The 26,869-nt window shown below is 33.4% G+C and overlaps 1 protein-coding gene across 1 annotated transcript; it reads right to left on the reverse strand.

Annotated features, from left to right (window-relative positions):
• Nucleotides 1-21,486: 21,486 nt before the first annotated feature.
• Nucleotides 21,487-23,358, reverse strand: LOC107962951 (DNA-binding protein HEXBP). Its single transcript, XM_016899533.2, has 3 exons — nucleotides 23,002-23,358; nucleotides 22,832-22,912; nucleotides 21,487-22,057 (listed from the first exon to the last, which is right to left on the reverse strand). The coding sequence occupies exons 1-3, from the start codon at nucleotides 23,326-23,328 to the stop codon at nucleotides 21,722-21,724; spliced, it is 744 nt and encodes a 247-aa protein (XP_016755022.1). The 5' UTR covers nucleotides 23,329-23,358; the 3' UTR covers nucleotides 21,487-21,721.
• Between the last annotated feature and the right edge of the window lie 3,511 nt (nucleotides 23,359-26,869).

The raw sequence follows: 26,869 nt of genomic DNA on the forward strand, positions 1-26,869 counted from the left end.
GATTTAATGAATAAAAGAAAAGAATAAAAAGAAAGCAAATGGAAAAAAAAAAGGCTTCATCCTTGTCTTCTTGGCCGAATTGAAGGAAGGAATAGGGGCAAAGAACTTTTGGCCATTTGAATGCTTAATAAGGTTAGTATATTGTGTTAAAGTTGTGAAATTTTAGCTTGTTTTAGGTTAATTATCATGGTTCTTACTTAGACCATGCAAAATTTTTAACTTTGATGGATGGATGGAGCATTCGGCTATGGCTATTAAAGAAGGAAATTTGATTACTTCCTTTAAGTTTTGATGAAGAATGTGTTGAGGAAAGAAATTGATCTTGCTAAAAATATAAATTCTAAATGCTCATATATGTAATACCCAAATAAAAATGCTTGATGTCTTGAACAAATATTGTTTCGATGGGTGGAATGAGTAATGTCATGTATAGGTTTCGGCTATGGATTTTCATGTTTAATATTTTTATGTTGGTGTTCAAATTGAAAATGGATGTTAGTTGTGCTATAACACTTGCTTAATGATGAAAGGATCATGAGCTTAGGGCTTGAGAGGCATTCGGCTTTGGAGTAAAAATAATAGAAATGGTGTTTAGTCAATGCAAGTGTCCATACTTGTAGAATGTATTGAGTGTTGTAATCGGCCTTAACATAGACATGTGTGTGTTCGGCCACATAAATGAGCACCTAAGTTGATGTGTATGTTCGGCCAAAGGTAAGCATGTTGATGGCTTTATCTTGACTTAGAAGGTTCAGCTAAAGGGAAAATTAGCTAATATGTCGAATTCGATTCGTGAATTCGTACATATGTGACTCTAATGTCTAATGTGTATATGGACTAAGTACCTTGAGGTTCTCTTTTGATGTTCGAGTGAATTGTATTGAATCATTTGATGTGATTAAAAATGCATATGACCATTGTGTATTTGAGCTAAAAGGTGGCCATATGACCCATCAAACTCCTTGTCATATTCGACCATAAGCTAGCAAAATGAGACTTTAATGAGTTAAATTTGTTTGATTTAGCTCAAGGAGTTAAAGGAGGTGAATCGAGCAAAGGCAAAGAAAAGATCACTGAGTAGTCGAGTTGGAACCGTCTTACCCAACACAAGGTAAGTCATTAAGCATGTAGTTGGCGTTATTTCAAATGGTCGTAATGTTTATGTATTGATGCTGAATGGAATGAATAAATATACATATATATATGCATGTACGGATGTGATAATGAAATTGTTGAATGGAAAGAAAAGAGGTAAGATGTACTGAGTTGTTGATCTCGGCACTAAACGTGCGGGTATAACCATTTACGACCATGAGATTGGCGCTAAGTGCGCGGGATTAAATTGTACAGCACTAAGTGTGCGATTTGACTATGTTGCACTAAGTGTGCGAAATGAATATGATGCACTAAGTGTGCGAATTGACCATGCGGCACTAAGTGTGCGAGTTTGACTATGTAGCACTAAGTGTGCGATTTGATTACGTAGCACTAAGTGTGCGAGTTGATTATATAGCACTGAGTGTGCGGACTCAATATGCATTCGTGAATCATTATGTACACTATGTGTGCGACACTATTGAGTCGATCGCGGACAGCGGATCGGGTAAGTGTCTTGAGTACATGGCTAATAGGTGCTATGCTTATACTTGGTGTTGAGCTCGGTAAGTTTGAACCTATGTGACAAATATACTTGAAGTCACGTACATAAAATTTATCGTAGGATGGGTGAAAGGCCGTTTAGTCGTTGATTGTAACGAAAATAAATTGATTTATGAAAATGCTTCAATGTCCTATTGATGAGTATATGGAATGTGAATGCATGAATTGATATGAAATTGAATCGATAGGTTGGAGGAACTATGGTATGGTTCGGTATGGATGGAGTAAATTGTCTCGTTCCATTTTGTTTCCTCTTGTGATAATGTTATTGATGGATGGTAGTGCATTGCTTATGACTTACTGAGTTATAAATTCACTCGGTGTTTCCTTGTCACCCATTATAGGTTGCTTGGACTCATCTATTTTTGCGGGGTCAGGCCGTCATCGAAGTCATCACACCGGATAGCAAGTTTTGGTACTTTCTTCTTAGTTGGCTTAGAAGAACATTTTGGCATGTATAAGCTATTATGTTGTGTTTGAACTTTGGCATGTAAAATTTAAGCCATGCGAAGATGGCACGAATGTTCGATTGAGTTGGATCAAGGGTAGGCATGAAATGGACCTAGTTACTTTCGTAACAGATGCTGGCAGCAGCAGTGATGAGATTGAAAAATCACTAAAAATAGTAGGAGTGGAATTAATTGATGAATAAATTATGTAATCGAAGCTCGATGAGTCTGTTTTCATGAGGAAGTAACGAAAAGATCATATGGGCAGTATATTAAGAGATAATCAGATTTTTGTGGGACAGGGCCAGAACGGTTTCTGGATTCCCTGCTCCGACTTTGGAAATTCATTATAAATTAACCAGAGATAATTAGGGGTCGTACCATATATGTACAGATTCCTCTCTGAGTCTAGTTTTCATAGAAACAAACGGCATCAGTATTGAAGCCCCGTGCAGGGAGATAACCAAGTCGTAATGGGAAAAGGTCAGTGTAGTCGACCCCTGCAACATGGGAGACTTTGACTAATAAACTGTACTAATTGGCCCGACCAAAAATTCTAGAAAAAAATACATAGATGGGCACATGAGTCTAGTTTCTGTGAAAAATCACGAAACTGATTTTCGAGTTACGAAACTCAAGATATGATTTTTAAAACGGCTAGTACACAGATTGGGCAGTGTCTGGAAAATAAATTTTACAAGGGGTTAAAGTCAGTTAACACCTCATGTCCGACTCCGGTGTCGGTTTCGGGTTCGGGGTGTTACAGGGGTGATTCTTCTCCTCTTTGCTATTTCAGGCCTTAAGCCTAAACTGTATTTACAAATTAAATTACTTAAGATAAAATAAATTGATTAGTACTTGGGCCTATTTGACCTCCTTATTAAACAAATAAAACAAAATTAACATTAAAAACAGAGATTAAAATAGAAATAAAATTTTTGAAGTTAATTAGAAAAATTCTTCTCAAAAGATTACATTAAATTAATTCCTAGGAAAGGTTGGAGGGGTCATAGCGGTCCCACTTAAGTTCTAATCTCCTTAGACAAAATTAATTAAATGTACTAATTTAAGAAAAATAATTTCTAATTATTTATTAGAAAGTAATATCATAAAAATTAAGGGTTTATTAATTTGAACGAGGTTTTAATTCACTCAACTTCACCATCCCAATAGTGCTTGAGAAGTTGACCATTAACTTTAAACGTACCTACATAATTGTTGTATAATTATATAGCCCCATAAGGATAAACTTTGTAGATGGTATATGTAACAACCCGATTTTAGCTAAATCAGAACAGTGGTTTCGGAACCACAAATCCGATGCTGGAAAATTATTTTAATATTATTTTTAGTATTTACAGCATGTTAATTGATATGTCTGAAAATTTCGTGAGTTAATTTTATCGATTGGTTGGTTAATTTGATAAAAATGACTAAATCGCGTAAAGCGTAAAACTTGTGTTCTATTAGCTAAAAGTATCTAATTCCTAAAGAACCATAAAGTTAAGGTCGTTAAGTGGTAATTAGACCAATGATTTCATGAGTGGACCATTATGGACAACCATTAAGTGATTATAATAGTTTTATAATAATGTTATTTTTGGAATTTGATAATTAATTATGAATTAAATAAAACAAAGCATAAAAATTATTCTTTTATCATCATCTTTGGTCGAATGAAGCATGAAGAAAAGCTAGGTAGGGCTTGAAAATTTTGGCTACTTCAAGATCAAATTGTAAGTCCATTTCTGTTCGGTTTTTAGTGATTTCTATATTTTTATAATCATTGCAGCTTAATCTAGCTAGCCCGTACCTTTATTTTTGAAACTGTTAAATATTTTAAGAGTTGCCATTGATGAGCTTATGTGTTCTTTGGTTTTTGAAGATGAAATATGAATTTTTGATGATAGATTTTCATGTTTTGTAAAGTGATTTTTGATGAAAATGCATAATAGGGATCAAATTGTGAAATGTGCAAATTGTGTGGTTGAAATGTGAAATAAATGAAAAGTTTTGGACTGCTAGGGACCTATATATAATTCGGCCAAACATGGGTTTTGGTTGAATTGTGTGAATTTTGTGTTTTGTGAAATAAGGACTAAATTCTTAAAATGTGTGAAAGTTTAGGGGCTAATGTGCAAATATGCCTAAATATATGTTGTGGACTAAATTGAATGAATGGTTTATTAAATAAGTTAATTTGGAATTCATATAGATCAAGAAAGAAAGAATTTGGATTTAGATCGGGGGAAAAGTAAGGCTATCGAGTAGTCGACCTGATCCATCAATTCTAAATACGAGGTAAGTTTGTATGTTTTAAATTCAATTCAAATGTATTTGATATGCTTTGATATAGCATGAATTGTAATTATGTGATTACGGACAAGATCGAAAACGATTCGAAGATTATTTGACAGTTGGAAACCCGTTTGAACCTTAGGAATAGTCTAGGATGCTAGTGACATGTCATTATGGATACCTTGAGTTGGCTCCAGGGCATGATTTAGCACTTCGGGTGCGAGATAAACCGATTTGGCTTCGGGCCATGCATATCAGTTGATTTGGCTTTGGGCCATGATATCAGTATTTTGGATAAGATACCTTGATTTGGCTTCGAGCCATGGTATAGGTACTTATCGTGTGAGACCCTTGAGTATCCGATTTCTATTTTGAATGGTTCAATGGGCAAATGAAAGATGAGAACGTATATGAGATTGGTACAATATTGTACATGTATGTGAATAAACCATTTTGGATTTGAATCGAAGAAATGATGATGAGAGTACATAGTTTTGTGAATGAGTACTTGAAAGGTTTGATAGTTAATGAATGTTACATATTGATTTATGTTTAAGTGATTGCATTAAGTTTATCTCATACGAGCTTACTAAGCTTAAAAACTTACTTCTTGTTATTTTTCTTTTTTATTTTATAGTGAATTAAGGCTAGCTCAGATCCGGGAGTCGTCGGGAACATCATCGCACTATCAAATATCTAAGTTGGTACTTTTGAATTATACAATTATGGTATATGGCATGTATAGGCTAGATGCGGTATTCTGGTTGTTATTATATCCATGAGATTTGGCTTTTAAATGATGTTAATATTGATGTGTGTTTGGCTATTAGAAATGGCCTGTAAATGTATATGCTTTGGTTTGTATATATATATAGCCATGACTGATGGCTTATTTTGGTATGTTTTGGTATGAATGTGGTGATGGTTTTATAGTTGCTCAAATGATTAATTTATTTGTAGAGTATAAATGCTTCAGAAATGCCTTGATGAGATATGATTTTACATGTTGTGTTGGTTATTTATAGGGTAAGTTATGTATGTGTAAATTATGGTAAATGAGCCATATTGTTTGATATTGTTTTGGCATGTGTTTGGCTAAGTAAATGGTAGTGATTTGAGAATTTGAGATACACGAAATTATAATGATAAGAATTGTGCATTTGGTTGATGATTTTGGTTGCCTAATTGTATAATGAAATGGTACCATTTTGCCTTGTGTAGGTACTTTGAAGTTGGGGTGGAAAATTGGCCTTGCGAATGGCCTATTTTTGTCCACACGGACAGAGACACGAGCGCGTGTCTAAGCAGTGACATAGTCATGTGTCCCCTGGTGTTGAAATTGAATTGAAGTCAGAATGCTCCACACGGTCTCACACACAACCGTGTAACTGGCTGTGTGGTACAAGCTAGTATACCCCCTAATTGGCACACGGCCTAGCACACGGGCGTGTAACTTGGCTGTGTTGTATAAGTCAGTATACCCTATGGTTTGGTACGGCCTAGCACACGTGCATGTGTGGCCACTTCGAAGGACACACGAGCTAGACACACGGGCGTGTGGTTGGTTGTGTGACCCAAGTCAGTATGTATGCCCTATTTCCACACAGCCAGAGACACGAGCGTATCTAGTGCCGTGTGAGGCACACGGCCTGTTCACATAGTTGTGTGACCCCTGTATGGTTGAAATTTTTCTAAGTTTCCAAAAAATTTTGTATGTTATCGGTTTAGTCCCGAACCACTTCTAAAGCATGTTTAAGGCCTCGTAGGCTCGTTTGAGGGACACTATGATTGGTTGTGATTAAATTGTATTTGAATTGATGAAATATATGTGAAATGTGTATTTAAAAGTGTTGTAATTCCGGTAATGCTCTATAACCCTATTTCGGCATTGAACAAGGGTGAAGGGTGTTACATTTATTCGTATCAGAGCTACGGTTTAGTCTATTCTAGGACTAACGTAGCATGTGTGAAAGGCTAGCTATACATGCCATATATAAACAGTGATAGTGTAATGACTCCTGACATTTTAAAATGTGTTTTCATATAGTAATGGATCTCAATCGAGCTATATCCAATGAGGTTAAGAGTAATGCGCCTGCTCCCGTGCAAGGGATAGTGCATTTGATTCTAGACCCGAGGCAGGTAGTCAGGGAGGAGAGGCTAAAGAAGCCTTCTGCCAAATGATGAACGAATGGTTCACTCAATACATTCATACGAACCCGGCTGCTCAACAACCTCCACCCCCACCTATTCCTCAAAAAATCCCTATTGTTCCTCAAGTTATAGATCCGATACGATTGAACAAGCCACCAATAGATAAGATTCGTAAAGATGGAGCTGAAGAGTTCCGGGCTACTGATGATGATGCTGAGAGAGCTGAGTTCTGGCTCAAAAATACGATTTGATATTCCATGAATGTATTAAATGTGTTGTATCTTTGCTGAGAGACACCACGTACCAATGGTGGAACACATTGATATCTGTGGTTCTAAAAGAACGGGTTACTTGAGAGTTCTTTCAATCTGAATTCCGAAAGAAATACATTAGTCAAAAATTTCTAGATCAAAAGCACAAAGAGTTTCTAGAATTAAAACAAGGTCAAACGACCGTGACAGAATATGAAAGAGAATTTGTATGGTTGAGTAAGTATGCTATGGAATATGTTTCTACTAAAGAGATTATGTGTAATCGGTTCATTGATGGGTTGAACTAAGATATAAAACTACTAGTTGGAATTCTAGAGTTGAAAGAATTTGTCATTCTGGTTGAAAGGGCTTGTAAAGCTGAGGATCTTAGCAAAGAAAAGAGAAAACCAGATTTAGAAGCTAGAGACTTGAGAAAAAGATCAATGAATAAACCTTATCATTCTTCATCAAAGAAATTCCGAGATTCATATAGTCGATCGAATGCATCAGTGGGGTACCAGAATAGAGATCGTGGAAATCAACATGTGAATTCTAAAGCTCAAGCTACTTCTGTTTTGAGTGTTTTCAGTGTGAGAAATAACAAACCTGAGTGTCAACAATGCAGGAGAAGACATTTTGGTGAATGCTAGAATAAAAGTACAAAAGCTTGTTTCAAATGTGGCTCACTGGATCATTTTATTAAAGATTGTCCTGAGATGATTGGAAAAGATAGACCTTAGAATGTGAGACCAAGTAATATGTCTACTAAATGAAGACCAACAAGAAATGCTTGAAATGTGAGTGGTAGTCGAGGGGCGACAAAGGACTCCGCTGTGAGATCTGAGGCCAGAGCACCTACTAGAGCCTACGCTATTCGTACTCGCGAAAAAGCATCAACTCCAGATGTTATCACCGGTACTTTCACTCTCTATGATACTAATGTGATTGCATTGATAGATCTAGGATCAACTCATTCTTATATATGTATGAATTTTGTATCTATTAAGACTTTGCCTGTAGAGTCTACTGTTTAACACCCCTTACCTGTATTCAATGCCAGAACAAGGTTTGAGGCGTTACGGGACTCAAACACAAGAAATCATACTATTCTGGGTCATGAAAATCCATCCCAAATTAAAACCATTCAAAACCAATCATATCGTCCCTATTGCGGGCCTACGAGGCCCAAAACATGTGTTTGGAGTGGTTTGGGACTAAACCAAGAACTTTGAAAAGTTTTGGGGAAACTTAGAAAATTTTCATCATGAAACAGATCTACATGCCCGTGTGGCATATCACACGCTCGTGCTTCAGGCCGTGTCCATCTTAGGGTGCATTCTATTTATGACGTCATCATAAAAATGAGGTCACACGGCCAAATCACATGCCCGTGTGCTTAGGCCGTGTCCTCCACACGGCTGAGTCACATGCCCATGTCTCTGCCCGTGTGCTGAATTCTGGACATTCTATTTTTTTTCAAAATCAAGGTTCAAGGGACACACAGCCTATAACATCCCTAACCCTAACCCGTATCCATTGCCGGACTAGGGTTAAAGGCATTACTGGACAATTCAGAACATTTAACATTCGTTTCCTAAACATTATGGTATCAAAGATCAAACATCAATATAGAGTCCCTTATATGGGTCATCGAGACCTTAAACATGCATTATAAAAGGGTCGGGACTAAACTGAACACATACAAATTTTTTTTTCAGAACTTAAACATTTTTCTAGCAAGTATAGGTCACACGTCTGTATGAACAGGCCGTGTGCCTCACACGGCATTAGACACACCCGTGTGTCTAGGCCGTGTCGAAATAGGGCATACATACTGACTTATTCACACGGCCACAAGACATGCCCGTCTATCTTGGACGTGGTTGACACTAACTTGGGTCACACGGCTAGCCACACGCCCGTGTGTCTTGGCCGTAGTCGAACCTGACTTACAAATGTAGGGTACACCTCAGGGGACACACGGCCGTGCAACATGACCGTGTGTCACACACGGCTGAGACACACGCCCGTGTCTCCTCCCGTGTGGACAAAAATAGGCTATTTGAATAGCCAAGTTGCCACCCCATTGGGGTCAAACCTACAAGCACCAAACCAAGCATATTTTCAACACAATTTCAGCCAATTTCCATTTTCAACTCATCAACCAAATCATACTAAATCTAAACTAAAATCATAACAAAACATATGTTCAATAAATTCCAAATATACAAACACATCTCATGCCAAAACCTTGTCAAATTGATGATTTCCTTTGGCCAACCAAATGCACATCATAATGGCATATTTGCATCACATAACATATATCAATATCAACCATAAGTTTTAACTCAAACTAGCCATATCACATGGCATAATATATACACTACAAAACATATCTAAATACTCCTAGCCTATACATGTCATATACCATATATACAACTCTTAAAATGGTACCAAAATAGATGTCCGATAGTGTGAATGAGTCGCTGATGATTCCCGAATCCGAGCTAGCTTTATGTCACTGTAAGATAGAGAACATTTCACACAGTAAGCTTAGAGCTTAGTAAGTTCGTGGCATAATACATTTAACTCAACATTTAAAAGCTATAAGACATGTTAGCTAACACATAGTTCAATTCATATCACTACTCAACCTCATTCATTACCATTTCTCATTTTATACTATTTTCTTAGTTCATATATCCTTACACATAACTCATACACAATATTATCAACCACATAGGTTTTTCTATCTCATACACCATATCATGAATCATAAATATTCATTACATACCTGCACAACTCGTACTTAACTTTTACATTATCACTTCAATGCTCGATACACTAATTCGTTAGATCATCTTTCCACGTACAAGAACATCTCACACTCAGTACCAATAATCTAGCTGAAGCTATAAAATATCGTACACTTAGTGCCATCATATTAAACCGAAACTATCTCAGTATTGCACACTTAGTGCCACATATAGCCAAAGCTATTCCAATTCGCACATTATGGCTATTTATAGCCAAAGCTATTTCAAATCGCACACTTAGTGCCGAATCATCATACTTACACCACAGTCAAATATATACAATTTAAACATTATCAAAGCACTAAAATATAAATTGTAACATCATTTATCTCGTACGAACTTACCTTGTACTCGGTATTGTCGATTCGAATTGTCTACTCTATAACCTTTGACTTTCTTCGGTCTAAGTAGGAATTCCTCTTTTCTTGATCTATATGTATTCAAAATTAACCCTTTTATTCAAAAAGTCATTCAATTTGATCCATATACATATATTTAGGGCATTTTGCAATTTAGCCCTCACATTTTCACATTTTAACATTTTAGTCCCTATTTTATAAAATCACAAAATACAGAAAATTCATCAAAACTATGTATTAGTCGAATCTTCCTATGGTCCTTAGAAACCCATAATTTTCATTTATTTCACATTTCAACCCCTCAATTTACATTTTTCACAATTTAATCCCTAATATGCATTTTTACTCAAAATCACTTTACAAAACATGTATATCAAACACTAAGCTTTCATATTCTACCAATTAACATTACAAAACTCATGAATTCATCAAGGGAATAACTCGAAATATTCATCAAAATTAGAAATTCAAGTATGGGCTTTGTAGTGTACAAAGCAACAATTACAAAAACGTAGAAATTATCAAAAACTGAACAAAAACACATACTTAATTAGCCAAGATGAGTGCCGAAACTTAAAGCTCTTCAAACTTAGGTTTTCTTTCCTATTTTAGGTGGATGAACACTAAAATGATGGATGAAATATGTTTGTTTTATTTTATTTCATCATAATGCACTAATTACCCTTTTACCCTTGTAATAATACATTAATATTCCATCAACTAATGTCCATTAATTTCATTTAATCAAAACCATGGTCAAATAACCACATAAGGACCTAAATATTATAAAGCCAAATCAAATAGGCACTTTTAACATATAACAGGCAACTTTTACATTTTACGCGATTAGGTCCTTTTTACTAAATTGGCAACAAACGATTAAATTTTCACACGAGACTTTCACACATACTAATTCACATATAATAAGCACGAAAAATAACATTAAAATGTTTTTTTTAGACTCCGATTTGTGGTCCCAAAACCACTATTCTAACTAGGGTTTAAACCGAGATGTTACACGGCCGGAACACATGCCCATGGGGCAGACCGTGTGTCACACACAGCCTAAACACACACCCGCGTGTCTACCCGTGTGGACAAATACAAGGCTATTTCCCAAGCAATTTTTCCACCCTCACTTGCACATATTCACACTACATCATATGGCACAATCTTAAGCATATAAATGCATTTACAAATAGTTGCAATCTAGCAATAACGTATCAATTTCATACCATCATCTATCATGCATTATAACATTAGGCCTTGCCAAATCATTTCATGCTAAATTCACACTCAAACGGCATTAACATATGAATAAACTCATAACCATCATTTATCAAGCAAATATAAACCACATCACAAAACATTAACATATACACATACATACTTATATGGGCTTACAACCATTTAGCCAATATAAGCCAATTTGCATGGCTACAAATTGCATCCAACCTTTAACCATCACAAACTAATGTATTTAGCCAAATCATAATGACTCATACACCAATTGACTAAGTCCCTATACATGCCATAAACTCAAAGGGGTTTGCATTCATTTATACCCAACATGATAGCTTGATAGTGTGATAGTATCTCCGGCGATCTCTAACTCAAGCTAGCATAAAACCCTATAAGATATGGGAAAGGAAGGGGGAGTAAGCTACAAAGCTTAGTAAGTTAGTATGCAAATAATAAGCAACAATGGCAATACATTTGTCAAACATTCATAATCTCTCCAATATAAAATACCATAATAATCATTAACAAATCGTTTCAAGCCTTATAGTAACATGTACATTAATTATACGTATTCATATTTTCAAGCCCAGAGCTTAACATCTTTCAATGATTTAAATTCTTTACTTCTCAAACTTTCGTAACCATTTTAATTGGCAATTTTGTGAATCTTTCCTTTTTTTCACACATATCCAATGAATCACAAATCAAATGAAATAAGCATCTTATCTCTCAATTTGATATGGTTCAAAAGCCTAACCCATGACTTTCAACTAAAATTACCATGAATTTACACATCATAAACATAAACACTTAATCACAAGATTTCATAAATATTTTTAATAGACATTAATATCAATCTTTCCTTCATTTCATGTTCATTGAGTCACAATCAAGGAAATAAAACATTCCATATCTCAATTCCATTTGGCCTAAAGGCCCTTTTTCATAAGCATCAATCAACTTTACCATGTATTTATTCATCATACACATAAACCAATACTCACATGGCTAACTTAAAGTCACCTTCATAGTGATCATGAATTCATAATATCATGAAGCCAATGTTTATAAATTTTACGTACATACCTGTACCAACTCGTATCATAATCATTTACTTTATCAACTTTGGCAAAATATTTGAATTTCCTATTTCCACTTGGAATACTAAAGGATACTCGGGAATTCTCATACACATAGTAAGATGCCAATACCATATCCTAGATATGGTCTTACATGGGATCACAAATTGAAGTCGATAGCAGAGCTATGGTCTTACACAATGTCTCATATCGATGCCATGTCCCAAACTTGGTCTTACACGAAATCATATATCGATGCCAATGCCATGTCCCAGACATGGTCTTACATGGGATCACACATAACCCTAATATCATGACATTTGTATCTTATCTATTCCTAAGGTTCAACCGGGACTTCTGCGTTATCTTGGCATTACCGAACTTACTCATAATATCAATCATATAAATCATATAATATTAAAGCAATTTAAAACATAAATATAGCATTGAATTATTCACATACAAACTTACCTCGAATGCGATAATGGCGAAAAGGACCTATTTGTCCAATATTTATTTTTCCCTCGATCTAAACTCGAACTTCATTTTTCTTGATCTAAAACATCACATTTAACTTATTTAATCATTATACTAATCAATTCAGCCCAAAAAACATATTTGGAAAAAAATACATTTTACCCCTAAACAGTCATATTTACACTTTTGCCCTTAAGCTCGTAAAATGATTTTCATTCAATTTATTTGTACTTTAAGCCTAGTCGAACCATTTTCATAATAGCCCATAATTTCCATTAAAACACACTTTTATGACACATTTTATAACTTTTACAAATTAGTCCTTTTAGGCATTTTCACCGAAAATCACTTAGTAAAAGTCATTTCTCTAACCATAAACATGTATTTTCTACCATTAATCATCAAAATACACACATTTTCATCATGGGTAAAAACCCTATACTTTAACCATAACTCAAATTAATGATAGAAATAGATAGATCTTGTTACGAGGATTTTAAAAACGTAAAAATCATTAAAAACGGGGCTAGTACGGACTTACAATCGAGCTTGGAAGCTTGGAAAACCCTAGCCATGGTTTCTTCATGTAAAATTCAGCCAAGGAAGAAGATGTATAATAAATTTTGGCTTTTATTTTGTTTATTAAGTCATTTAATTACTAAATGACCAAAATGCCCCTAACTTAAAAATATTCTATTTCACCTATTTCATATCCATTTTTCTTCAAAAAATTATTAAATGGTCTAATTACCATTTAAGGACCCCCAATTTAAAATTTCATAACAATTGGACACCTCTAGCTTCTAGAACTCAAGTTTTTCACTCTTTACGATTTAGTCTTTTTGACTAAATTGAGTGCCCAAACGTCAAAATTTTCAAACAAAATTTTCACAAAATCATTCCGTAAAATTGTAGACCATAAAAATATAATAAAAATAAATTTTATTACTTCGGATTTGTGGCCCCGAAACCATTATTCTGACTAAACCCAAAATCGGGTTGTTACATACTGAATTTCTAATTAGAGTACCGAACCCCTTAGGCAAATGTGTTTTGGTTGAAAAAGTCTGCAAGAATTTTTCGTTAATGAATTGAGATTTCTGTTTTCCGGCCAATCTGTTGTTGTTGCCATTCGATGAATTTGATGTGATTTTGGGTATGGATTGGCTAACGATGCATGATGCTATAGTGAATTGTAGATGAAAGAAAATTGAACTGAAATATCAGAATAATAAGACTATTAGAATTGAATCTGATGATCTGAATAGTTTGTCAGTTGTGATCTCGTCGATGTTAGCTCAGAGATTTGTGAGAAAGGGTTGTGGAGCTTATCTTTCTTATATGTACTTGATACGAAAGTGATAGAAACAAAGATTGAATTAGTACCAATTGTGTGCAAGTATCCAGATTGTATTTTCCACAGAATTATCGGGTTTACCACCTATCAGAGAGGTTGAGTTTGGTATTGAATTAGTACCGGAAAAAATACCGATATAGATAGCTCTGTACAGAATGGCTCCGATAGTGTTAAAAGAATTGAAAGCTCAATTGCAAGAGTTGTCAAATAGAGGTTTTTTTAGATCGAGTTTCTCTCCTTAGGGTGCACTGGTGTTATTTGTGAAAAAGAAAGATGGCACGATAAGAATGTGTATGCACTATTGATAGCTCAACAAAGTGACGATCAAGATTAAGTACCCTTTGCCACGAATAAATGATTTGTTTGATCAGTTAAAGGGGGCAACAATGTTTTCAAAAATTGATTTGAGATTAGGTTATTACCAATTGCGAGTTAAAGACTCAAATGTGCCAAAGACTACATTTAGAACAAGGTACAGACACTACGAATTTCTTGTTATGTCTTTTGGACTAACAAATGCACCTGCTATTTTTATGGACTTGATGAACTAAATTTTCATGTCATTCTTAGACCGATTCGTAGTTGTGTTTATTGATGACATTTTGATTTACTCTCATGATGAATGTGAGCATGCCGAGTATTTGAGAATCGTGTTACAAACTTTAAGAGATAAGCAGTTGTTTGCAAAGTTCAGCAAATGTGAGTTTTGGCTACGAGAGGTTGTTTTTCTGGGACATATAGTTTCAACAGCGGGTATTTGAGTTGACCCGACCAAAATTTCTACGATTATAAATTGGAAGCCTCCAAGAAATGTAGCCGAAGTTTGTAGTTTTCTAGGACTAGCCGGTTATTATAGACAATTTGTGAAAGGCTTTTCGATGATTGCAGTTTCGATGACAAGATTGCTTCAAAAATATGTTAAATTTGAATGGTCAAAAAAGTGTCAGAAGAGCTTCGAACAGTTGAAAGCATTATTGAAAGAGGCACCAGTGTTAGTTCAGCCTGAGTCAGGTAAAGAATTCGTAGTTTTTAGTGATGCACTGTTAAATGGCCTGGGCTTTATTTTGATGCAGAAAGGCAAAGTTGTAGCTTATGTCTCGAGACAGTTGAAGTCGCATGAAAATAATTATCCGACGCACGATCTAGAGCTAGCCGCAATAGTGTTCGCATTGAAAATTTAGCGTTGTTACTTGTTTGGTGAGAAATGTCCTATTTATACCGACAACAAAAGCTTGAAATATTTGATGACTTAGAAAGATTTGAATTTGCAAAAACGGAGATGGTTAGAATTGCTAAAAGACTATGAATTAGTGATTGACTATCATCCGGGGAAAGCAAACGTAGTTACTGATGCTTTGAGCCGAAATGTAACAGCCCGATTTTGGGTATAATCAGAACAATGGTTTCGAGACCACAAATTCGATGTGAAAAAATTTAATTTTTATTATATTTTTATGGTCTACAATTTTACGGAATGATTTTGTGAAAATTTTGTTTAAAAATGTTGATGATTAGGCACTCAATTTGGTTAAAAAGACTAAATTGTAAAAAGTACAAAAGTTGAGTTCTACATGCTAGAGGTGTCTAATTGTTATGAAAGTTTAAATCGGAAGTCCTTAGATGGTAATTAGACAATTATAATATAGTATGGACAAAAATGGACATGTTGAGATAAAATTTTAAAGTCTTAAGTGAATGGCATTTTAGTAATTTGGTTATTAAATGAATTAAAAGCCAAATTAAAAGCCAATTTTTGTCCATCTTCAAGCTATGGCTGAAATTAAGCTTTCAATATCGATTTTAAGTCTGTTCTAGCCCCGTTTTTAATGATTTTTACGTTTTTGAGATCCTCGTAACCTAATCTATCTATTTCTACCACTAATTTTTAGATATAATCAAAGTTTAAATTTTTCCCCATGATGGATATTTGTGTATTTTGATGTTTAATGGTAGAAAATGCATGTTAGATGTTAGATAAATGACTTTTACTAAATGATTTTCGGTAAAAATGTCAAAAAGGACTTGTTTCTAAAAGTTATGAAAATATGTGTAAATGTGAGAAAAAAAGGAAAATATGGGCTGCTATAAGCATGTATAAGGTTTGACTAGGCATAGGTATTGAAGAAATTGAGTACATTTCATTTTACAAGGTTAGGGACTAAAATGTAAAAATATGAAACTTTAGGGGCAAAAATATAATTTTTCCATAATGTGATTTTTGGCTGATTTGAATAGTATAATGATTAAATAAGTTAAATATGATATTATAGATCGAGAAAAATGATGTTCGAAACTAGAAGAGGGGAAAAACGAGTATTTGACGATTAGGTCTTTTTCGCCATTTTTATGTCAAGGTAAGTTTGTATGTTTAATAAGCATTAAACTATATATGTATTAATGTTTAATTGTTATATTTGTGATAAATGTTATATTATTGAAATGAAATGTGAATATTATTGAGTACGGTACTGCGAAAATGATCGATAGAGATCCAGTACAGTAAGAAATCTCGTTTAAACCTTAGGAATAGATTAGGATACAAGTGACATGTCACTAGGATACCATGTCTTATGTGATCTATGTGAATCCGGGTGCTGGTCATGTACGTCCTACCGGTGGCTAGGTAGTTCAGCATGTGTTGCGGATACCTAACAACTTGTATGAGCAGCCCGTGTAGTTACATCTTGACTGACAGCTTTTGTGAGTAGGCCTATGATTAGCTCATGTGCGATCCCTATGTGTTATAAGATAAGAGGTAACATCGGCTACATATGTGGCACTTACGTGCAAGACCTTTTGCGTATCCAATAGTATTCTAAGTGTTCAACGGGTAATTCGAAGAGTATGTCAAAGATGACAAAGTATGTGACTATGTTACGAATTTGTACAGGTATGTACATAAGTTTATAAGCATTGATTTCATGATATTGTGAGTTCATGGCAAATCCGGTTGGTAATTGTATAATTGGCTTTAGGGCCAAAATTAAGTTATGACATAATATGTTTTATTCGCGCAATATGTGATTTATTGGATATGAGAAAAAGAAACGATTGACATAAATGCCTATTAAAATGATTATAGAAGTATGAGGAGATATAAGTTTTAAACATTGAAAGACATTAAAATATATGCTTGAAAGATGAGTAATAATGAGTAATGCGCATGTTTATTATAAGGTTTGAAATGATTGGTTGATTATGGATATTTGTGTTAACGGAGAGATTACAGTTGTTTGGCTAATGTCAAAACATGTTAAACTATGTTTGCAAATTGATAGAGTAAACTATGTGATTGAATAAATTATAATTGTGAGGATTATAGCAATTTATATTACCTTGTGTTTATATTATTAAATGATTGGTAAGAGTTGCTTGTTATTTTCATATGGACTTACTAAGCTATATAGCTTATCCCCTTCCTTTACCATGTTTTATAATGCCGTCAAGCTAGCTCAGGTTGGAGATCGCCGAAGATTTTATCACACTATCAAGCTAACATTTTGGGTATTAATGAATTCAAGTATTTTGATTTATGGCATGTATAGGGACTTAACTACTTTGTTATATGCATCATATGATTTTAGCCAATGTAATGGTTTGTAATCGTCAAAGGCTTATTTTGCTATTTGGCCATGTAAGTTGGCTCATATTGGCTAGCATGGTTGTAAGTCTAAGTATATTCGTATATGTGTCAATGTTTATGATGATATGATCATGGTATCGTTGGTGAATGTGAAATGTTTGGAAATGTGATTTATGGCATGATTGTGTAATTTTTGGAAATGTAACCTATTGATGAGATGAGGAATTTGAGTATAATTCGGTAACTAGAAAGTAGTTAAATTAAACCTAATGAATGTGGAATTTGTATGTTTGATTTAAGGCTTAATAAATGCAGTGAATATGTTAGACAAATATATATAGTTGATATGTTTTAACCATGAATGCAGATGCTTTGGTTGCCTGAGTACGTATTGTTTTGTGCCTTTGAATTGCTGCAAGTGCATGTGTGAATAAGGGTGGCAAACGGCTTGGTAAATAGCGTTATTATTGTCCACACGGGTAGACACACAGGCATGTGTCTAGGTCGTGTGTGACTCACGGTCAGCCCCATGGGCATGTGATCTGTTCGTGTGTCCCTTGCACCTAAATTGTTGCAAAACAGAATGCTCAGTATTGAGCACACGGGCAGAGAGAGAGGCATGTGTCTTAGCCGTGTGAAAGACACAGCCTCAGGACACGGGCGTATGCCTTGGTCGTGTGACCTCAATTTGTTCATGACATCATAAACAGAGAGTTACACGGGCTAAGAACACGGGCGTGTTCGTTACTACACGGGTTTGTGCCTCGATCCACACAGGCGTGTGGCCCTGTTTCCATGAGAAATTTTCTAAGTTTTTTAAACGTTTTCAAAGTCTCGATTTAGTCTCAAACCATTAACGATGTATGTTTTGGGCCTCGTAGGCTCGTTTTAGGGACGATATGAATGTATGTGAAAATTTTTAAATTTGAATGAAAATTTACGTTCGGTTTTGTATATTTGCTTGCGTTTAAGTCCGATAATACCTCGTACCCTATTCCGGCGTCGAATAAGAGGGTGTTACATGAAATTCCTTATTTACTTTATGTGTTTTGAACACACAATTCGCTTTGTCTGACGACAGTTCGATAGTAGCCAAGTTGAAAGCGAGACCATTATTTTTACAGCAGATTTGTGAGGCTCAAAAATTTGATAATGAATTGTAAGCAAAACGAGCTCAATGTGAGTCGACTTTTGATTCAGAGTTTCGAATAGGGCATGATGACTGTTTGATGTTTCGTGATAGAATATGTGTACCAAGAAATTTTGAGCTCATTTGAAAGATTTTAAGAGAAGCACACAGTAGTTGTTTATCAGTACATCCAGGAAGCACAAAAATGTATAACAATTTGAAGTAGCTTTGTTGGTGGCACGACATAAAACGAGATATCTCAAAATTTATTTTGAAATGTTTGATTTGTCATCAAGTTAAAGCTGGGCATCAAGTGCCGTCAGGTTTATTACAGCCTATTATGATTCTTGAGTGGAAGAAGGATAAAGTAACAATGGATTTCATATTAGGTTTACCCTTATCTCCCAAAAAGAAAGATGCGGTCTGGGTTGTTGTTGATAGATTGACGAAATCAATTCATTTCATTCTAGTACATATAAATTTCTCGCTTGATAAATTAGCTGAGTTGTATATTTCTAAAATTGTGAGGTTACATGGTGTTCTCATATCTATTGTTTCGGATAGAGATCCAAGATTTACTTCGCGATTTTGGAAAAAATTGCGAGAAGCTTTGGGTTAAAAGCTACATTTTAGCACTGCATTTCACGCGCAAACAGATGGTCAATCTGAACAAGTTATTCAGATACTTGAAGATATGTTGCGTTGTTGCATTCTTGAGTTTGAAGGTAGTTGGGAGAAATATTTACCGCTGATTGAATTTGCTTGCAATAATAGTTTCCAATCGAGTTTAAAGATGGCACCTTACGAAGCTCTATTCGATCGTAAATTTCAAATACCGTTGTACTGGAGTGAGCTCAGCAAAAATAAGATTCATGAGGGTTGATTTGATCAAAGAGACTGAAGAAAAAGTGAGTAATTCGCGATAGTTTGAAAGCAGCTTCGGATCGATAGAAATCGTACGCAAACTTAAAACGAAAAGATATTAAGTTCCAAAGCGGGGATAAAGTGTTTTTGAAAGTGTCGCTGTGGAAAAAGATATTACAATTTGGTCGGAAAGGGAAATTGAGTCCGCGATTCATCGAACCATATGAGATTTTGAGCAAGTTGGGCCAATGGCATATCGACTATCTTTATCGCCTAAGTTAGAGTAAATACATAATGTGTTTCATGTGTCAATGCTTCGACGATATTGATCCAACCCTCCACATGTCATTTCCTCGACCGAGGTTGAAATTCATTCTGATATGTCATATACTAAAGAATCGATTCAAATTTTAGCTCATGGGATCAAAGAGCTATGAAATAAGAGAATCGCATTAGTGAAAATATTATGGTATACTAACTTATACAACATTTATACATTTTACAATTTAATCTTTAATTGACAATTTCACTAAAAATCACTTTACAAATGTTGTTTATCTAACAATAGGCATGCATTTTCTATCATCAAACATCAAAATACACATGTATTCATTAATGGAAGAACCCTAAACCTTTAACAGTTTTGCAAATTAATCCCCGGGCTAGCTAGATTTAGCTGCAATGATCTCAAAAACATAAAAATCATTAAAAACCGAGTCAAAAATCACTTACATGCACTAAAGTCAATACCCGAATGCTTCAATCACAAAAATGGAGTTCTGTTCTTCTAATTTTCGGCTAGGGAAGATGGACTAAAAAATATGGTTTTATTTTACTAAATTCTAATTTAATAACTAAATTACTTATTTAACCTTAATATATAACCTTTAAAGCCATTAAAAGATGTCCATCTTAGTCCACTAACTTTATAAATGGGCTAATTACCACATAAGGACCTCCACTTTAAAATTCTATAGCTATTAGACACCTTTAGCTAATAGAAAACAAGTTTTACACTTTACGCAATTTAGTCCTTTTTATCAAATTGAACATTCAAACGATAAAATTTCTTGACGAAATTTTCACACAATCATACTATCATGTTGTAGACCTCAAAATAACAATAAAATAAATATTTCGACCTTAAATTTGTGTTTCTGAAACTACTGTTCTGATTTGACTAAAATCAGGCTATTACACCACTTGAATTTAAGAACAAGACACTTCCTTTGTATGTTTTAGTAAGGAAAATTGGATGAGGATTAACATTGGCATAAAGATAAATCACCATAAGTGAATTCATATGTGAATAAGTTATAGGCTATGGTAAAAGTAGAATGAGCCCTAAATTGGGGGCGAAGTCAAAAAAAAATTTAGGTAATCAAAATTAAATTATAATTTTTACGATAGTAAAATATAATTTCATCATTTGAATAATTTATATTTTTATAATTTTTAAAAGATTAAATTTTTACCATTTTAAAGAGATTGAGGCTTCTATCAACCCCTAGATACGCCCTTACCCTAGATTAAAAGTGTGCCCATAATAAGAACCAAATTTTTACCCTAGATTAAAATATTTATTTGAATTACCAAATTTTGGAAAAAGTGATAAAATGTAAAATTTTATACTGAAAATAGTAAAAAAAAATCCTCTTTTAAGTTACCAAACTCTCTATTTATGAAAAAAAAAGGTGTCAAAATATATTATTATATAGATATATAATAATAACAATTAAAATATGTAAATATAAGAAAGCAAAAGAATAAACATTAATAAGGGTTGGTAAATATTAGAAAAATGAACAGAATATAATATTCAATTAGAAGACTTAACAAAATGTTTGATTTACCCTATTTACTTTCTATAGACTTCCGAGCTGAAAATATATATACTAGGCCATGATATGTGGAAAAAGAAAACACCTTGTTTGTCGGGCAAGGCGCAAAGCACACATCAGGTGGTAGACTGGTAGTCTTGAAATGTTTGGAATTTGCAGTCAACTAATAACTAGCCAAATTTGACACTGACTTAGAGCTATTTCCGGCATTCTTGGAGGTGCAATCCCTGGCCCAGTGCCCAGGCTTACCGCATTTATAGCATGTGCCAGATTTAGCAGGCTTTCCTCCAAATTCAGCGGGAGAATCTGATGAAGAAACATGACAATCTTTAGCCCAGTGCCCATCCTTTCCACATTTGAAGCATGAAGATCCGGTTCTTATGGTATAGGCGTTGTTGCTTCGATCATTCATATTGCAGTAGCCTTTAGAAGCGCTAACTAGAGGAGCAGTTGATACATTGTGATCATTGCATGATTGGAAGGAACCCCCAGAACTTACCTACATGGATAGAAAAGCCTTAAGCCAACATGGTCGTCCTAAATGCCTATGTCGATACAAAAAATGGTTCAAAGCCATCTATACAATTAACTTTTCAATAAATGCCAATCTTTGAAGTCAATACTAGGATGCCATAACTAATCTTCTAATACACACATAAAAAGCTCAAGTTGTAGTTCAAGGCAAAGAACAAGCCTTGAATGATCAAGCAGGGTTAAGGACGAGCTGAAATCATTCTCTACCACTAAATATCTCTTGTTCTTTCCCACTGCTGCTTATCGGTTGGTATGATAGTACATTATTTGATATTGTGTATGGCAGAAGAAACAATCAACATTTTCTTACTTAATAGGAAAGTTCTATGTGGTTACATGTTCGGTAATAATTAAATCTTTGTCCATTAGAGCTATATCCACTTTCATAATATCTAGGTAACTGCGAGTGACTCACACAAGGATTCCTCTATTTGATGGCATAGATTATGCTTGCTGTTTATCTAGTTCTGTTCCAACATGTACAAGTTCAGATTGCTGTGAACTAAGTTATTGCTGTCAACTAAGTTAAATTTCCTCCGGTGAAACGTAGTCTAAAATTGTTTGTTTACCTCTTCAAAACAATGCTTATTTTGGCCAACATATTTTACACTATAAAACTCCCAGTGATCATATGTTGCATAAAATCTTACCTTGTAAATAAATTGATAACTAATACAATACGGATTTATAAGCTTCAGCGTTTAACAAAATATGAATCCAGTGGAAGGGAAAACTTTACCTTGGTAGGCATAGGAGTGTTATTAGTTTGGGAGGCAATGTCATTGCCACACCACAAGAAAAAACCACAGCCTCCATTTTCCTACGCCAGAAACCAGAAGCCATTGCTTGAACTTCAAGGCATAAGCTGTTGGAAGAGATTTTAAGATAGTAAAGTAAGGGAGAATGAACCTGTCGGAGAGGACATTTATAGAACATGCGGCCGCGATTCCTTTCAGTATGAGCAGTGAGAATCAAACAGGGACCGGAGCCGCAGGGGCAAGTCTTCTCTGAATCTGATCCCGCTGCAGCTGAAGCAGCAACTCTGCTCTTGCACTGCCAGGTATTAAGGGGGTTAATGTGTTGCCAGAAACGGCTTTTGCTCCCTTTGAGGGCAGCAGTGTAGGCTCCCTCCGTTTCGTCTTGGTTAGGTTTACGGCGCTTGGCAAATGATTCAGCAGCCTCCACTGCCGACAGGAACTCCGCCTCTTCCTCTTCCGTATCCATTATTCTCTTCATCTCTCTCTCTATCTCATTTGAAATTTGATTCCAACACCTTATTTATAAATTAATTAAATAAATTACCCTCTCGGCTCCCCCCGTCTTTCATTTTTGAAAATTTTCCCTCCTTAACTTCCCTTTTCCCGCATCGTTTTCTTTTTTCCTTTTATTTTGTAACTAATTCAATTCCTAACAATAATTTTAAATTTAATGTTAAGTATTCCGTTTATAAATATATAAAAAAATGCTTGTAAAAAATGAAATCCTTTTATCTATAAAATCAATAATTAATCTATAAGAATGAAAATTGAGTACAACTTAAAAAAAATTTAACCCATAACATAAATATTTTATTTTTTAATTTTGTTCTTATGTTTTTAAATTAAATTTGACTATTGATCTTTATAAAAAAAATCAAATTTGATTATCAACCTTACTTTTAAAAAATAAATCAAATTTTTATTTTTTAATCAATATATTAGCTAAAACGTTAAATTTTTAAACATAAACAACCCGCATGTACTTCATGCTATTTATTTTTTAAAATTTTTTATTTTTAAATATTTTTATAATTTTATTTGTTGACGAAAAATAGTGTTGTCACCATGAATTTAAAATAGACTATCACACAGCTTATCACGTCAGCATCATTAAAATTTAATATTTTAATCACCATTTTCATTAAAAAAAGTGATTTTTATTCTTTTTGAAAGATTACTAGCCAAATGTAGCTTTAAAAAAACAAAAGGGAAATTGAAAAAATGTAAGTAAAGAGTGTTAAAATTTTCATTAGACCAAATTTATATTAATATATTTCAATTCTGAAAACCTTGAAAAAAATAAAATAATTATTTTAAAAACTAATAATATTTTACTTGAAGTAAGTCATTATTCAAGAAAATAAGTTTATTCGCGCATTAGAATTTTAACTCTCAATACTTACATTACAGTCACTGAGCTAATATTTTAACTATATGTATCCGCTAGTGCACTAACTTTGGTTGTGGTATGAAACTGCATGTAATTTGTGATTTGGCATGACTAGTATTCGCATGAAAATTAGTTACTAGTGATTGCATTTAGCAGAGGATTGCATCTGAACAATGAACCTTAAATTGTTTAATGTTAAGGATCCGCCAATAGATCTTATACGACTATATTGTTGTATTCATGTGTAAGTTGTTGGCATTATTAAGCGTGGTAAATATAATGACCCAAAATTCACGGGCACCGAAAAAGTACATTAACGGGCATCTGTCTTAATGAAATGTGTTCGTAAATAATTATTAGAAATATTTATGAATCTAGTGGTGTGTTTAATTAGGTTTTAATCAAGTGAATTTAGCTTAATTAAGAGTAATTAGGAAAAATGACTAAATTGAATAAGGAGTAAAAGTTGAATTATAGATTAATAGAAAGTAAAAAGGACTAAAATGACAAATATGTAATTTAGCATAAGTTGAGGCCGCATAAGATTGTAAAAATCTTAGATTTTTACATGATTTAATTATATAAATATATATTGATTACAAAGTATATTATTAAATTAATTATATTATAAATATTATATTAAGAAATAAATTAAATAAAGATAAATGTATGGTGATAATTTGATACAAGTGTATTAATAAAAATACATACATTTGTAATACTTATATTTAATTATTAAATAGATATTTATTTAAATTATTACATTAAATTATTTTCATAATTATTATTATTAATATTATCAAATAAATTGATTTATGACAAATGTAGGGTGATGATAAAGCACATGTGTAATAATATGTATATGTACAACTGTAATACATGTATTTGATATTAAATATATATTTATTTTAATTATTATTATATTAAATTAATTGATTTAATAAACAAATAAAAGAAAATGAAATGAAAAAAAAAAGAGAAACAAAGTAAGGAAAGAACATAACCATTTCGAAACAGAGCAGGGGAAAGGAGAAAAATAAAAATAAAAGGAAAATTTAGAGTTTGAAGGTTTAAAGATTTAATTGGTAAGTTAATTAAGTCTTTTTCTTTGTGATTTTGATGTTTTAGAAGTTTTAGAACAAAGTTTTGTTGAAATTAAGTTGTGGTTTTGGAAGTTCTTAGGATTTTTAACATAGTTCATGTTGAAAAAAATGATGAATTAGAGGTTTAATTGAATGAATTTCAATTTACAATTGATTAAGGGATTAAATTGTAAAAGAAGCTATAAGTTTTGTGATTGAGGGATTAAATTGAAAGAAATTTTAAATTAGGGTTTTTATTATGAGCACTTGATGGTTAGGTTGAATTTGATAGGAATTTGAATAGAGATGAAGTATGAATTGAGATAAAAAAAGTAAGTGAATTTAGTTAAGATTAAAATTGAAATAAAGAAGAAATTGAATAAGAAATTTAAATATTAAATTTAAACTAGTATTGTATTAATAATTATAAAAATTATTTTAATTTTTCGTAGCTAACATCACACCCTAGGCATCTACGAAGAAAGGAAAAGAAAAGGTGGACGAGGAGTAAACTCGAGAAAATTCACGGTTTGTATTTCTATAATCCGAATTTAATTATTAATTGTTATATTTTAATTTAAATGTTTATGGTAAGAAAATTAAGGTAAGTGTAGTATATTTGATATTGAATTGAGTGTTTGTGAAATTATGATTTATGTGATATTTGAGCATTGGTATTGAATTTAAATTGAATTGGTATTTAATTCGAATTTTAATTATTAATTGTTATATTTTGTTTTATATGTTATTGTAAGTAATTAAGGTAAGTATTAATAATTGTTATTGAATTGAATTTATATGGATATATGTGATTGATGTGAAAATTGAATATTGGATGTATGTTATATTTGAAAAATATATTGATTGGGAATGTGATGAAATTAATATGAATATATGATTATTGTGAAATTTGAATATTTGTTATTGAAAAGTAAAGTGAATTGTATTGAATTGAGAATATATGTGATTAATTGAAATGTGTATTGGTTGAAAAATTGAAAGTGAATTGAATACCCTATTAACAGTGTTGGGCGAAGTCGGATATAGTTGGCATGTCATAGGATTGGAAGCGTTCAGGGATACTTCGACCTTGAGTCGATGAGGCACTATAAGTGTCGTACTGTTACTTCAGTTTAATCCAATGAGGTCCTGAGTACTGTACTGTTATTGTTTTACTTCGGCAAAGCCGATGAGGCACTGAGTGCCATACTAATGTGTTTGGTTGGATCCGTGTATCCGTCATTGTTCAAATCATGTTAATAGGGGTAATTAAATGCCTGAACAACTGATTGCTATTGAAAGACTGATTGTTACTAAATGACTAATTGCTACTGAATAACACTGATCAATTAATTGTTATCGAAAAATATTGACTGATATTGAATTTGGAATAGAATAGAATACTGATTGAGAAGTCAATGGTTGAATATTTATTGTATTTGAATAGTTATATATATGTTCTATATCTTGATTAAGTATTCAGTTATAGAAATATCACTGAGTGTATACTCAACGTACAGTTTGTTTCTGTACGCAGGTTAGGTTAA

The sequence above is a fragment of the Gossypium hirsutum genome, chromosome A06 (assembly GCF_007990345.1).
Source record: "Gossypium hirsutum isolate 1008001.06 chromosome A06, Gossypium_hirsutum_v2.1, whole genome shotgun sequence".
Taxonomy (NCBI): domain Eukaryota; kingdom Viridiplantae; phylum Streptophyta; class Magnoliopsida; order Malvales; family Malvaceae; genus Gossypium; species Gossypium hirsutum.

Excerpts from the sequence above, each read along its gene's own strand:
- LOC107962951 (XM_016899533.2), bottom strand. The coding sequence starts at position 23,328 with ATGAAGAGAATAATGGATACGGAAGAGGAAGAGGCGGAGTTCCTGTCG. Across the intron at positions 22,913-23,001 it reads ATAAATGTCCTCTCCGACAG|GAAAATGGAGGCTGTGGTTT; the intron begins GTTCATTCTCCC and ends TTTCTGGCGTAG. Across the intron at positions 22,058-22,831 it reads ACACTCCTATGCCTACCAAG|GTAAGTTCTGGGGGTTCCTT; the intron begins GTAAAGTTTTCC and ends CTATCCATGTAG.